Below are 14233 nucleotides of genomic sequence, written 5' to 3' on the forward strand. Positions count from 1 at the left end.
CCGGGATTTATTTAAAATCAGAGTTTTGTTTAATTAGTATGCTCATATTCTGTGTTTTTTTTGTTTTGTTTTTTTAAGAAAGTTCTTCATATGAAGAATGCATGTTGGCTAACTCTGATGGGCACTTTAAGTAAATTATAGTTGCTTGCCATGCTACTCATTTTGCTTTAGTTTATTCAGTCACAGACCTGGAGCAATTGTAATTCTGACTTTGCATAATATTTGTTTGAAAATGTTGACTTGTGGTATTGAATTGGCAATGGCAGCCAGGAAACTAGCAATTTCATCTGATCTGCAATCATACTTTCTTTACATTTATTTATTGTGCGTTATAAAACGACTTCACGTATCTTTTTGTATGTGAATAGGTTTATGAAACAGTAGTGGAATGAATGCATAAAAAAAAGACTTTGGCTATTATACTTCTGCAAACTGATAAACTAATCTATTTTGCACTGTGGTGTGCTATGGGTACTATGCTTCCCACTTGCTTTACAATGGTGACCCAACATGTCCCCAAAAAAATAAAAATAAAACACCTTATCTTAATTATAGGACTGCATTCATCTTATTTATAGTGTTCAACTAGGACATGTGAAACCAAAGCTATAAATGTTTGCCATAAAAAGCATCATCTAACGGAATCCCTCTTCTGTTTTAGTCAACTCCATGATTTCTGGCGACTGGACTATTGGGAGGATGATCTAAGGCGGAGAAGACGTTTTGTGCGCAATGCGTTCGGCTCAACTCATTCAGACGCCCGCTTAAAAGCCGCCATTGAATACGGTTAGTACGCTATTCTGTTCTCAGTCCCTATATTAAATTGAGTTTGTGTGGTCAGAGTTATTTTTTCCATAACTTTTGGATTTACTTTAGAAAGTTGGGAAACATGCAATTTTCTTATTTTTCACGGCAGAAGAAAAAAACAAAACGTTTCACTTTTCAGAAAGCAGATGTGCAGACGTGTTTGTCTTTTTGAAGTTTGGACACATGGAGATCGGCATATGAGAGTTTCTGTTGACCTGTCCCTGTTTAAATGTGCCTTTTACACTGAAGCTATTTCTATTCCTCTTGGTGATTCTAATGAGTTGACTAATTTATGAGCTTGTCATGTGAAAAGGATTTGGTACAGTTTGATGAACTTTCAGCGTCTGGTGTTGGAATGTGATTAATAAAAGTGCTAGAGGCAGGGAGGGTTTCTTTTTCTTGGTAATTAATTCTCATTTATTTCTTTCTTCAAAAGCAGTTTTTGCAGTTTAAAGTTCATTTCTCTACATTATCAGTTTTCATTCTTAAAAGAAACATGACCTTCTTTGTAAAATGCTAGTTATCTAGCTGTCTGCTGCATTGGCCCGCTAAATCCTAGTACATACTATCAGGTTATTTTCGTTCAACCCAGCAGGTTGAACAAACTGAAAGCTCAGGTCAGAGCCACTGTACTAATGATATGATGTTAGTGCAGTGATCTCCCCTGCTGAGGTATCTACTTCTGAAAGGGGGATGCCCCCCCCCCCGCCAGAACACTCTGGTCAACGCTCTGTCATTGGATGAAAGCACTGATCAGGAGCCGGGCAGCTGCTGGTTTTCCAACATGCTCATCCTATAGAAGCCAGCCAAACAACCGGCTTCTGTCAGACCGGCTGCCGCACACACGGGCTGAATGTCAGCCATTTTTTATTGAACTGGCAAATGCTGCCTGACATTCGGCCTGTGTGTACTAGGCTTTACCCTGGAGCAAGCATGGAAATCCCGAAAGTCGGAATTCCCGATCTGCATACCACTTAGATCAGTGCGTAAGTATTGAATCCACTGGATCAGCATGGCAGCCAGGAAACTAATACTTTCAGGTGGACAAGTGAACTGCCTCCATCCAATTACTTCCTCAGTAAGGGATTCTTTAAATGTAGTGTATTATTTGTATTCGGTATTAGTAAAATCCATGATGACCTCTCTACCTCATTATTTTATCTTGTTCCTGAGGATTACTTGAGAAAGTATCTTCCTTCTTTGAAAAACCCTATCTGTAGCCCACCAGGGGCATATTCATTGTACTTAAAGCTGAACTCCAGGGCTGAAATCCAGGCACACTACTAAATACTCAGATTAAAAAAAAAAATAAAGAATGGTTTTACTTTCCATAAGAATTGTATTTACAATATGTCCATCCAGAGAGTGCTACTGCCCCATCACACAGCACACCATTGTGGATGGCAGCAGTTACAGTTTAGGAATACAATGGTATATTTTCCTATCCCCATTCTTCTGTCTGGGCAGTGACAGTGCAGCAGCAGACTGATGAGGTCATCACTTTGCTCTCTTTCTCTCAACATGTTAGCGCATTTCCATGCAGGTCCCACTCCTGCCTCTCCCTCTCCCGTTCTAAATACTGCTGTACAGGGCATCCAAGAGGCAGAAATCATGTCAACTTCAAGTACTTTTACGAGATGCATGGAAAAGAAACATATCACATGTCTGTTTTTGTCACCTTGGAGTTCAGTTTTAAATTAAATCTGGCACAAGTGTGTGTAGTTTGATTATATGATATTGAGGGGGAAAAGAACAAGCAGAAAACTGTGAATCTAGTGTTAAAATCATCAGTAGATGCAAAGATGCAGTAGGTACCCAAATTTGTGTATACTTTTCTACTTTTTCCTACACATTTTTTAGAATTTCCTCCACCCTTTCCTCCCTACCAAGCCCCACCCATCAAATTAGGAGCCCACAAAGGAGGGGTTGGGACCAAAGTCAACTTTTGCATGAAAACTTGGGTATAATTTCAGTTGCCTGTACCTCTCGATTTTATATTCCTTTTGACAATTAGCAGTAACCTTTGCTTATTCTTTTTTGTTTACCCTATGCTCGGTTTTGCCCGTAGTATAATTGTCTATGATACACATTGCCATTGGGAGCCAATCTGTGGCTTGAAACATGTTCCTTCAAAGCTCTGTACTGTACCTGCTGATAAGCAAAGTCAAATGCTGCTCCTGTTGTCCACACCACTGGACACTGCTCTGATGCTGTGTAGCCCCTGGCTAAAGCGTCTCCCAAGACCATTCAGGACTATCGATCTCCTGGATCCCCCCTCAGCACTCAATGGTTCCTGCTGCTGATCTGCACATCGCTACTTTATCCAGTAAGGGTTGGAATTTAGAAGAAAGAACCACTGAGCACCACTGGTTACCCAGGAGATTAACACTTCCGGAGGTGTCATTCTCAGATAGAAATTTAGCCTGGGATTACTAAGCATCAGAGCAGTATTCACTGTGATGGGTAGCAAGAGACTTAAGTATGTATATGCATCCTTGCAGGTACAGTGCTTTTAAATAACATTTTTGAGTTTTAAGAAACAAGTGATCAAGATTGACCCATGCTGTGTGATTCACATGCTGCCTGGACTGCTTGTGGATTTATATCCTACAGTCAGCCAACAGACTGATGCATTACATGTGTAGTGTAGTGACCTTTCCTTTTTGTTGAGAAACCTCATGTTGGGAAATCTCTACATATGATTGTACCTCTTCTCAGGTCCTCTGCCTGCACTCCTGGTCCCTCCCTCCTGCCGGGTGCCCCCACAGTAAGCAGCTTGCAATGGTGGCTCCCAAGCTGCTGCCCTGTGTGTCCATTCACACACACCTTGCCCCTCTCTCTCCTCATTGGCTCACTGACTGTGACAGCAGCAGGAGCCATGGGCTTCCACTGCGGTTTTAGCCAATGAGGAGGGAGAGACCCAGCACAGCACATTTAAGTATTGGGGGGCTGGGGGCTGCTTCACAGAGAAGGTTGTTTTACCTTCATGCATAGAATGCATGCAAACAACCTTGAGCCTTTACTACCATATTAGTATAAATGAGTACCCTGTGTGGATGCAGATAATACATGTGTCATCTATAGGCAATGTATAGTTTATCTGAAGACCAACTATAGCCCGTTGATAATCGCTGAACCTAGCCCAAAAAAAAAATATCTTTGGTTTTGGATAGTGTGTGGAAAGGTTAGAACTAAAATGTTCCCCTGTGATTGCCTTTCATAGCATTTGGACAGGAAGTGGTAAAAAAAAAAACTCTTAACTAGCACAGATGCAGCAGTAAAATTCTTTGCTTGGGGTCCTACTTTAAAGCTGAACTCTGGAAAACTAAAAAGTCCTCCCTTGCAGTGGGGCTGCATTGGCCCTCCAAGGGTTGACTGTCTGTTTATGGCTTGAGGACCGGGTACAGCAGTTTTACTTATCTGACCCTCCCCTCCCGCATGATCTTCTGTACCACTAAACCAGTCGCTTTGAACTTTCCCAGAAGGTCCTCTGCTGTCATCAAAAGAAAAAGAGATGCAGGGCCCATAATCCTGCACTGGATGTGAGGACACTGAGGGACAGTCCACTACTGTAGCAGATGAATGTAATTTGATGGTGGTGTTGAGGATCTGGTTAGTAAAAATGCACTTACTAAACCCCTAGCCAGAAACGAGCAGGGTAACCCTTGCAGTGTGGGGCGATGCAGCTCACTGCAAGGTAGGACTTTTTTTAAATTTAGAAAGATGGTGAATAGTGATACCGCAAAATGCATACAGTGGAAAATTTGCCAGTCCTATAGCATTTTATCGCAATGCTAAGGGTAAAATAATGTCGCATTCCACAAAATAGCTTTCTCTGCTGTGAGAAAATGACAAATACACTTTAAAGTAATGGCTGCATTATTGTCTCATAAACCTGCATAAGACATTATACTCAGCTTGTTTCTTTACTAACTTGTCAGATATCACTTAGTTTGTGAGCAAACTGTTCTGAAATATTAATGCATGAAAGCGAAGTCGGGAATCTCCGCTGTGGCACTGATTAAAGGCGTCAGCCTAAGTAAGTGTGATGGTGCATTTCAGGAGAGAGAAGTCGGCCTCGGTCTAGCACAAACACACAGCAAGGATGACAAAATGAATCAATTCTATTTGGTCTGGTGCTAGGAAGGTTCTAGGAAGAGTGCAGCTGCCAGGATTTCCAGAGTGCAGATATGTGCCTGCTCACTGCTTTGTGACCTTGAAGACGGATTCCTAAGCAGCTTTATGTCTTGTGTACACCTAAATGAGTATTGATGGTGCGTTTCTGAAAGCGTGCTGATACAGTCTGCTGTACACAATGCATCAGCCATGTGTCTAGCCAGGCATGGTACCCTGTGATTTACCTTTGAACGCTCTTTTTTATTTATTTTTTCTGGCAGCACTTGATACATCAGCTGTTTTTTTATCCTGATATATTCTACTTGATCTGTACATTTTTTAACTAGGTTGCTGAGAAGGATTTTGGAATTCAAAACCGCCATCATAATAAAGTCCTCACTTATAGAATACATTCACCCCACATTATAAATGTTATGTTTGGTGGCAAGATCTCTGAAATATTGTGCCTATTTTATATCCAACCTTAAAATGCTTGTAAACCTCATACATGAAATCTGAACAAAGCATATCCCTCTTTAGTGTGTACTTGTCTGAATTAAGAACACCAAGGGGTTTATTTACTAAAGGAAAATCCAATTTGCCTTGCAAGTAAACTTGGAAGTGCAGTCACATGATTGGATGATAAAATCAGCAGAGCTTCCCCTCATTTCAGATCTACCCCTTAAATTTAGAGCGACTGCACTTCCAAGTGCACTTGCAGTGCTAAGTGGATTTGCCTTTCGTAAATAACCCCCCAAGTGTCATTTCTGTCTGCTGCTTCATTCCTCCGCTACCAACATGAATCACTTCTGGCAAGTTTACAGACACCAAGAGAAAAATGGTGATGGGAGGAACCTCCATCTAATTAACAGCTCTGTTCCTGTGTGAAGGGGGTGTGTCCCTTCCTTCCAATCAGCTCTCAGAGCTCTCCTCGCTGAGCTCTGCAGAGTATAATTTCAGTGCTCTGTTTTCTGAAAGTAAATATGAAGTTGAATCACCCAGTGTTGCGTAAAAAAAAAAAGCATCTCATGTTATGAAGAGTTCATGATTTTTGTATTAAACATTAGAGGCCCGATTGTATTCTGCATCAGAGTCCTTTGTCTATTATTTTCCATCATCGATGAGAAATATCAAAAAGACGGCCTCCATGTGCAAGTTACACACAGAAACTTGATTTTTTAATGCATCAACATATAGAGCAGGGATTCTCAACCAGGGTTCCTCCAGAGGTTGCTAAGGGTTCCTTGAGCAATAAGCAATTTCTGCCTCTCAGATAAGTTAGTTGATATTTTTAGCTATCTGTCACGGGGTAAATCTTTCCAATAACCACAGGTGTAAGGAGCATTTTTCCCACTGTCCATCATACTAACATATAATAAGTTGTAGCTATAGTCATTTTTATTGGGGGTTCCCTGAGACCAGAAAATATTTTAAGGGTCCCTCTGTGCTGAGAAGGTTAAGAAAGGCTGATGTAAACTATTCATCGTTTTTCTTTTTAACGCACAATACAAAAGTACCAAGCCAGATTATCATAAAAATGTCATATTACACAACTCTGCTGTGGTACCAGATAAGGCCTTGTTTCCAAAATAATAGCATGCTGTCAAAGTTTTGAGAGTACCATGGTTCCAAAAACAATGCCATGGTTCCAAAAACAATGCCATGGTACACTGCCAACTCCAAGAGACTGTTTAGTAGACTGCCCTGTTAAACTGCCATTTTCCTCAGAGACTGCCGGGATTGCTCCAATAGACTGCCTTCCTGGATTTCTAAGTCACAAGAGACTGCCTTTATAAAGTGCCTTCTCAGGCTTGGCCACCTACCTCTGCATTTGCAAGTATTATTTTGGACTTGTTCTTATTTCCTGGTGGACTATACAGAAATATTGCACTACGTAACTGAGCAATGGTAATGTGAAAATCTACCACCAATAATAGGGCCCTTGTTGGTCAGTGAGGCTTATTAAAATCATTTGTGGACTGGATTTTGGTCCACAGATGGTATGTGGTTTACCAGAATTTTAGTATGCAGAAAAAAAATGATCGCTCACCTTAAGCAGCCAGAGCACATAAATGTGGCAGTAATAATGGCAATTCTCTCTCGACAAGTCCCTTGGCCTTATATAAAAGATATTTTATTATTATTATACAGGATTTATATAGTGCCAACAGTTTGCGCAGTGCTTTACAACATGAGGGCAGACAGTACTGTTGCAATACAATTCAATATAGGAAGAATCAGAGGGCACTGCTCGTTAGAGCTTGAGTTTGTCGCACATTTTTGCATGCAGCAAAATATGCAGTTATTTCTGCATTTGGTGTGCCTTTAACAATTTATTGCCATCAAAAGTGTAACTAGTTAATTTTAGGTGTATAAAGGTGGCCAGACACTATATAATCTAATTGTACAGTCTCTATACAATCTCCTTTAGATTTACTAAAACTATGAAATAGGAAGATACCCTATCTATCCAATTACTCTGTATCCAGTCAGGCAGGCCCTTGCACTACATAGTTGATGGTAGAGCTAAACGAGTTTGTACAATCGGATTGTGTAGTGTATCATGAGCTTTACAGACTTCTAGGGACAAACTTCTAGGGACAAACTTCGAACTTCTTCCCATTCCAAATACAAGGAAGTAATCTAGGAGGTTTTTTTTGTTTTGTTTTTTATAGAAGAGGCATTGCCTGCTGTAGAATATAAAGAAAGCTTTTTCATTTTTTTCCAACAGTGGTACATTAACTACTTGCCGACCAGCCGCCGCCATTATACGGTTATATATACGGTGGCAGGTTGGCTCCCCTGCGCAAATGTACGGCAGCCACTTTATGGGCTAAAGGGGCGTGCGCCCTTGGCGTGATGCCGATGCGCGTGGCTGTGTTGTCCATCAGTGACCTGCGATCGCTCCTCAGAGAGACAGAATGGGGATCTGTCAATGTAAAAAAACAGATCTCCGTTCTGTCAGGGAAGTAGAGAGATCTACTGCTCCTTGTGATCAGGAACAGCGATCTCTCTCTACTTCCTGTCAGTACACTTCCCCCACAGTTTGAAACACCTCCCTAGGACACACTTAACCCCTTGATTGCCCCCTAGTGTTAACCCATTCCCTGCCAGTGACATTTATACAGTAATCAGTGGCTATTATAAATGTCAATGGTCCCAACAAAGTGTCAAGTGACCGATCTGTCCACCGCAATGTCGCAGTTCCATTTAAAAATCGCTGATCACCGCCATTACTAGTAAAAAAAAAAATGTATATTAAAAATGCCTAAATATATCCCCTATTTTGTGGACGCTATAACTTTTGCGCAAACCAATCAATAATATACCCTTATTGGGATTTTTTTTTTTTTTTATATGTAGAAGAATACATATTAACCTAAACTGATTGTCGCTTTTTTTTGTTTATAGCGCAAAAAATAAAAACGCAGAGGTGATCAAATACCACCAAAAGAAAGCTCTATTTGTGGGGAAAAAAAGGACATCAATTTTGTTTGGGTACAGTGTCGCATGACCTCGCAATTGTCAGTTAAAACGAAACGACGCAATGCCGTATCGCAAAAAAGTGGTTAATGGCATATTGGTAGAAAGGGAAGCTGGAATTTAGAAAATAAAACAAGGAGAACTTAGCCTTTAACTGTATATTTAGGTATTTAGGAAGTCATTCAAGACGTATTTTCTGTGAGCGCAGCAAGTTTATTGCAGTAAATCATTCCTTTAAAATTATTATGTTCTCTCTAATGTACTTTCAGGATGTACACAGAAGTCCTAGTCTTTTTTATAGGCAAATTTTAACTTATGGATAAAAAAAGCCTTGTCAGGTCGGTATTGTGGCAATGGTTAATGCATATTTGAAGCACAGCAATCTTATTAGCAGTGCTGTCAATGTAAAGAACACTCCATTTCCCATGCTTTCTGTAATAACCTTCCCATGTTCCGCTGAGGTAACTCCCATAATCGGAGTATATTGTCAGCTCTCCTAGCCTCGGCAAGCATGAAATGAAAAGCTTGTTTATATTGATCTATTTTTTCCTTCAATGTGTCCTTGACGCCTTCTCTCAGTGAAGAACAACTACTGGGTTTCTGTGTCTATTTTCTTATTGATAAATGCAGAACCCTCAGTGTTGGAGATACACATCACATGATCCCTGTAATAAGTTACATTTTTACAAATTACAAAACCAATCTGCCCATTGCCACATGCTGGTAATATAAGGGGGGCTTCCATCTATTTCTTGTCAGTTGACCCAGGTTGTTGGTAGAAGATTGTTAGAATGATTGTTAGATTTTATCCATGTTTCATTGGAGATGGTACACACTACTGCAGTACAGATGCACTTCTCTGATGCCCATGAGCAGGCTCATCTTCAAGGCTCCTGGTAAACTGGATGATACCGCAGTGGGTCAAAGCTGTGTGCCTGTCTGTCTCTTCACAAGGGAAGATATACTTATAGCAGTTGGTGTTTCATGGGGCCATGTCACTACAGAAAATACAAATGGGGCAGCTTTTCTGTTCTCCTTACTTATTAATGTTAGTCAAAGCGATGGAGTAACCAAAGCTGCTGTCTTGCCTGAGGTCCTATTCTGGCCATTTTATTCTCTGGATGTCCATGTATTTTTTTAAATTATTGGCTACAGATTAGTGGTGTCTAGAAGACCTAGAGAGCTAGGAGTGGAATGGGTTGATCTATCATTCAGAAGTTCCATGAAATGGATGGTGTGATTTTTCTCTAAATGCCACATAGGGGGATATCCCTTTAATTGTCATCTGAAGTAGGGCCTTGATTCCCGGACATTGAAAGTCACCCACAATCAAGGGCATGGCTACCGTGAAGCAAGCAAAGAGCTTGCCTTGTGCGGCGCTTCCCCCAGGCAGAAGGGACATTACGTGGACTGCAGAGAAGCTCCTAATATGTGGCACTTTGACTAATCATGTCTCATGGTCTGATGAGGAAGCTGTTCACTGTGGATGGCTGCATCTTCCTAATCAGTCCCTGAAAAAAGAACGCATGCCTCCCCAGGGGGCCGTCCAACAGTCTCCCTGCTGGCAAGGAGAGCTTGGGGCTTCAGCAATATTAACAGCCTGGAACACAAGCAGCTCCAAGTTATACGTCGCCCCCCGCTCGTCCTCCCCCTTTCCTGGCCGGCCGGGTAGTGTGCTCGGACAAGGGTCTGATGTGGACCTGGGGGGACCCCCACGCCGATTTTTTCCGACGTTGGGGTTCCCCTTTAAGTCCATACCAGGTGGCGGGGCCAGCGATGTCTCCTTCGCGGGCCCCGCCTACCTGGAGACGCGCTCAAAATGAGCGGACTTTCCTCCGCGTGTGTGGGCGTGTCCGTTCATTTCAAAAGTACGGCGGATAGTACGGCTTAGTACGCCATATTAGTCCGCTGAAAAAGTGCCGTGTGTGGGCAAGTAGCCCGTTCGGAAAGTCAGATGGACAGTCTGGCGGGAAGTCCGCCAGACTAAGTCCGTCGGATAGTCCGCTACGTGTGTACGCGGCATTAGTATATTTAACACAGAATTGAAGTAAGGGGTTTTATTTTAGGATACTCTCTGAAATCTGGCTTACCTTAAATTGATATGTTCCCTCAGAGTGCTTATTAAGGATTGCATATGTGATTATTACCTATGAATGTCCTCACTTGAGGTGGTATCCTGGAGAGCATGTCATCAACACTGTTCTGCTGAATTCCGCTGTGCTTTATAGACAATACAAAGTGCTGCTTTTAGAGAGGGAGATCTTTTTAAATACATCTATCGGGACTCTTGTCAGAGGTGTTCATTTCACCAACACATATCTATCCTTATCCTCACATCTTGAATGAATTGCCCATTTGTACTGTACTTGAAAAGTGTTGCCTACAATGGTCATATCAATAGCAGAACCAGTATATTACATATACGAGAAGTAAAAAAAAAAAAAAGAAATGAAGTTCCCTTGAAGTAGATTTCCAGATGTTTGGAAACATTAGGATTTCCTGTCAGTACATTTAGGTAACACTGTGATGAGGTTAACTTTCCATCCTGCCAGCCTTTTCTAGAGATCAAAGCCAGCTTTCCATATAAATGGCCTTATCACTGATTCAATGTGGTGCACCAGAATCAGACCTTCTCTCCCTCTCATTTGAAACTGCCATCATCACTGGAAAGTCTATTGCAAAATAAACATTTGTAATTGTCACCTTTGTGTCTATTTGGCCACATGCTAATGCATCTCTTCTCCTCCACTAATCCTGAGCCACCATTCTAACTTCTAGACATCATTGGTAACGAGCCTCTTTTTCCGCATTTTTACGTCAAGCCCATTAATGATGTCAGCTTTAGATATCACTCATGCGCTTTACGCATATGTTATATACATATAGCCAAAATATGTTGTTATGGCAAGATAAAAGGCATTGTTACCTGACACGTTACTGTAGTTATGATAGTGTATAAACTATAACAAACTATAACAAGGTGCATGAACAAAGGCAGGTAAAGAAAAGAAAAAGTGACATTTTATGATTTTGTAAAATGAGATGCTGATATCAGGATTTGCTCTTATTGTTTTTTTTTCTTCTCATTCTCTGTTATCTTTATACTAACCTCCAGCCACACTGCCCAGCTTTAGTTATGTGGGAGCCCCCTATGGAGTCTGGCTGGAGTCTCCACTTGGTGGGTACTCCCATTTTGAACTACAAACTTACTTACAGCTGCTCCCAGTTTAGGAGATATTCAAGGTACCTACAGGTAAGCCTTGTTAGAGTTTCTTCACCAGGCTTTGGTATATACGAAGTGTGGACAGTCAGCCGTGACTACTTGTGGCTGCACAGACAGGTGCTCACTGCGCATACGCAAGCTGCACTGCACCATCGAATTGGTCCCGCAGATTTCTGAGACATATCCCGCAAGGAGGGGGACCGAACTTCTGCTCAGACCACCACGTCAATATGACTGGAAGTGGGGTAGTGGTAGGGTTGCCACCTCATCCCGTTAAACCTGGACACATATGAATCTGAGGCTAATTTAATGCAGATAAGGCACCAAGTGAGTTCAGTTACCACCTTAATCAGCCACAGAACCTGTGCAGTTAATATGTGTTTGGCTTTAAAGTGATGAGGTGACAACCCTAGGTAGTGGGCTCCTGTGTAAGCCAGGTACCCCCCCCCCCCCCAAAAAAAAGTGCCAAATGTGAAGGGGGAGGAGAAGAAAGAGTGGAACTTACTTCCCCTATTGGGGAAAGCCAATAAAAGTAAATGATAACTAGTGGAAGGCTTTGTTCCTTGACTGCTTTATTCTGGAAATGAACTTTATTAATAATAATTCTCCTTATGACCAAAACTATTCAGACATTGAGAAGGTTGCCAAGCTTTCTGTGACATGAAAACAAGTGAGATCTCTATATTTCAGAATATCATCCTACTGGACATATTGGGGTTGATTTACTAAAAGTACATTGCAAAGTACAAAATCTGGTGCATCTCTGCATATAAACCAATCAGCTTACATTTTTTTTGGTGTTTTTTTTTTTTGTCAAAGCTTAATTGAACAAGCTGAATTTAGAAGGTGATTGACTACCATGCACAGCTGCACCAAATTAATATGAGAAATAAAAGGCATTCATATATAAAGCATATACTGTACACTAAAGATGCTGTCATAGTAGTTTTTGCCTTTGCCATTCACTATCCTTTTGTAGAGCATGAAATATCAAACATCAAACCTAATATTTCCTATCTGAACACTCAGCAGAGTTTGTTGAAGGAGATGTAATCTGCTCTTCCCATGTGCTGTTTGTGAACACCCCTAGACCTGTATTGGAGCCATATTAACCATAAGTCTCCCATGGATCAGTCCTTAGGGAAGAAGGGTAAGGTACAGATGGCAGAACCAAAATATTTACAATTTTTTCTATCTGGTCCATCACCCCCCCAACAAAATCTCACGGGTAGATCTAGAAATGGAACTGAGGAGGGGATGGGGGCATAGTAAGGCCACTTCAGCAACATAACTAAGGGGGTATTGTAGGGACCACTTTCAGTAGCAGATAAGAGCCATTTCCTAACAATAATTTAAATTGTGATGCAAACAAATGCTAATGCATCATTGGCCTCTACCCCCCTAGCTAAAGGTTAAGATACGCTTGTGTAGCATAGGTGGCTCGTAAAATGTCCTCATGGTTTGAGAAGGGAGCTAATAGGAGTTCCGAAATGCATTACCATAGCAACCAGCCAGCCCTAGGTGTTACGTGACATCCTGCCTTGTGGCCCATAGTGGCTCTCCTCACTTCCTGAAACACTGGACTTGGTTTGCTCACTGACAACAAACTGCTGTCACATGCTCTCCCAGTGGACGCTTCCATCCAATGTGGCATGGCTGCAGATAAGCTTTTTGATGTTACAATTCTGTGAGTTTGCATTTGGCTTTTTAATCATAATTATCCCACTTATGATGCATTTGGCTGGTGTTCCTTTTTTGCAAGAGCCATTTCCTGCAGCAGACCTGAGAAGATAGTTGGCATGGTAGGAGGGTACGTGCAGCAGCAGAACTAAAGTAGTATAGTAAGAGACGTTTCCAGCAGCAGATCTAAGAGTGTAGGTGGTATGGTAGAAGACACTTCCTGCAGCAACTGAATGGGTATGGGTATAGTAGGATCTGCTTCCAGCAGCAGAACCCAAGGGGTAGGTGATATAATAGGAGAAGTCGTGTAATTCTACATAAAGGAACATGCCGTCATTTTCACTTGCTCAACAAGGTATAGAACTGTAGACAGGGAGCTCAGTGTAATGCGTAGGCTTGCATGAAAGGGTTGGTTGTTTTGTTTTATACCCGGGTGGCAGGAATTTTATATGTGGTCAACAAACATATTGAGGTTTTGCCCGCTGGGCTAGCTTATTTTATGAATGACCTTAAAAAATGTTACTCTACACAGTATGGTCAAATTGTACAAGTTTAGAAGTTTGGTGTCCATACCAAACCTTTGTTTTGTGTGCGTCCATTCACAGGTAGGAACATCATTCAACCAAGATTTCAATTCTTTCTTTCTGGTATCTAAGAAAATGCCAGTTGGATGGGGAGATTTCTTATCTGCTACAAAAGGCCAACTGTTAACAAAATACATCTTAAATCAGTTAAATTTGCCTGTTCATTATTACAGTTTTCTATAATTTATAGTAGGAGTAGTGGTTAATTTCTACTGCATGTTTATATGTTATGTTTAAGAGTCTACAGGGTTATAAAACAAGATGGGGAAAAGAAAGCAAAGTAGCTCTGTAACTGGCGTTTGATTTGTGGCGTGTTAAAGTCGTTTTTGTGGGAGGACAG

At 41.3% G+C, this 14233-nt stretch overlaps 1 protein-coding gene across 9 annotated transcripts in view; it reads left to right on the forward strand.

Moving 5' to 3' along the window:
• The window catches only part of NBEA (neurobeachin), a 901556-nt gene that overhangs the window by 640300 nt on the left and 247023 nt on the right, over positions 1-14233 (forward strand). For all 9 annotated transcript variants that reach the window (XM_077484128.1, XM_077484132.1, XM_077484134.1 and 6 more), the window contains one exon: positions 662-786. In XM_077484128.1, coding sequence (XP_077340254.1) covers positions 662-786 — 125 coding nt within the window. The remainder of the gene's footprint in view (positions 1-661; positions 787-14233) is intronic.

The sequence above is a fragment of the Lithobates pipiens genome, unplaced genomic scaffold (assembly GCF_037356315.1).
Source record: "Lithobates pipiens isolate NorthernLeopardFrog02 unplaced genomic scaffold, aLitPip1_a1.2 Scaffold_16, whole genome shotgun sequence".
NCBI lineage: Eukaryota > Metazoa > Chordata > Amphibia > Anura > Ranidae > Lithobates > Lithobates pipiens.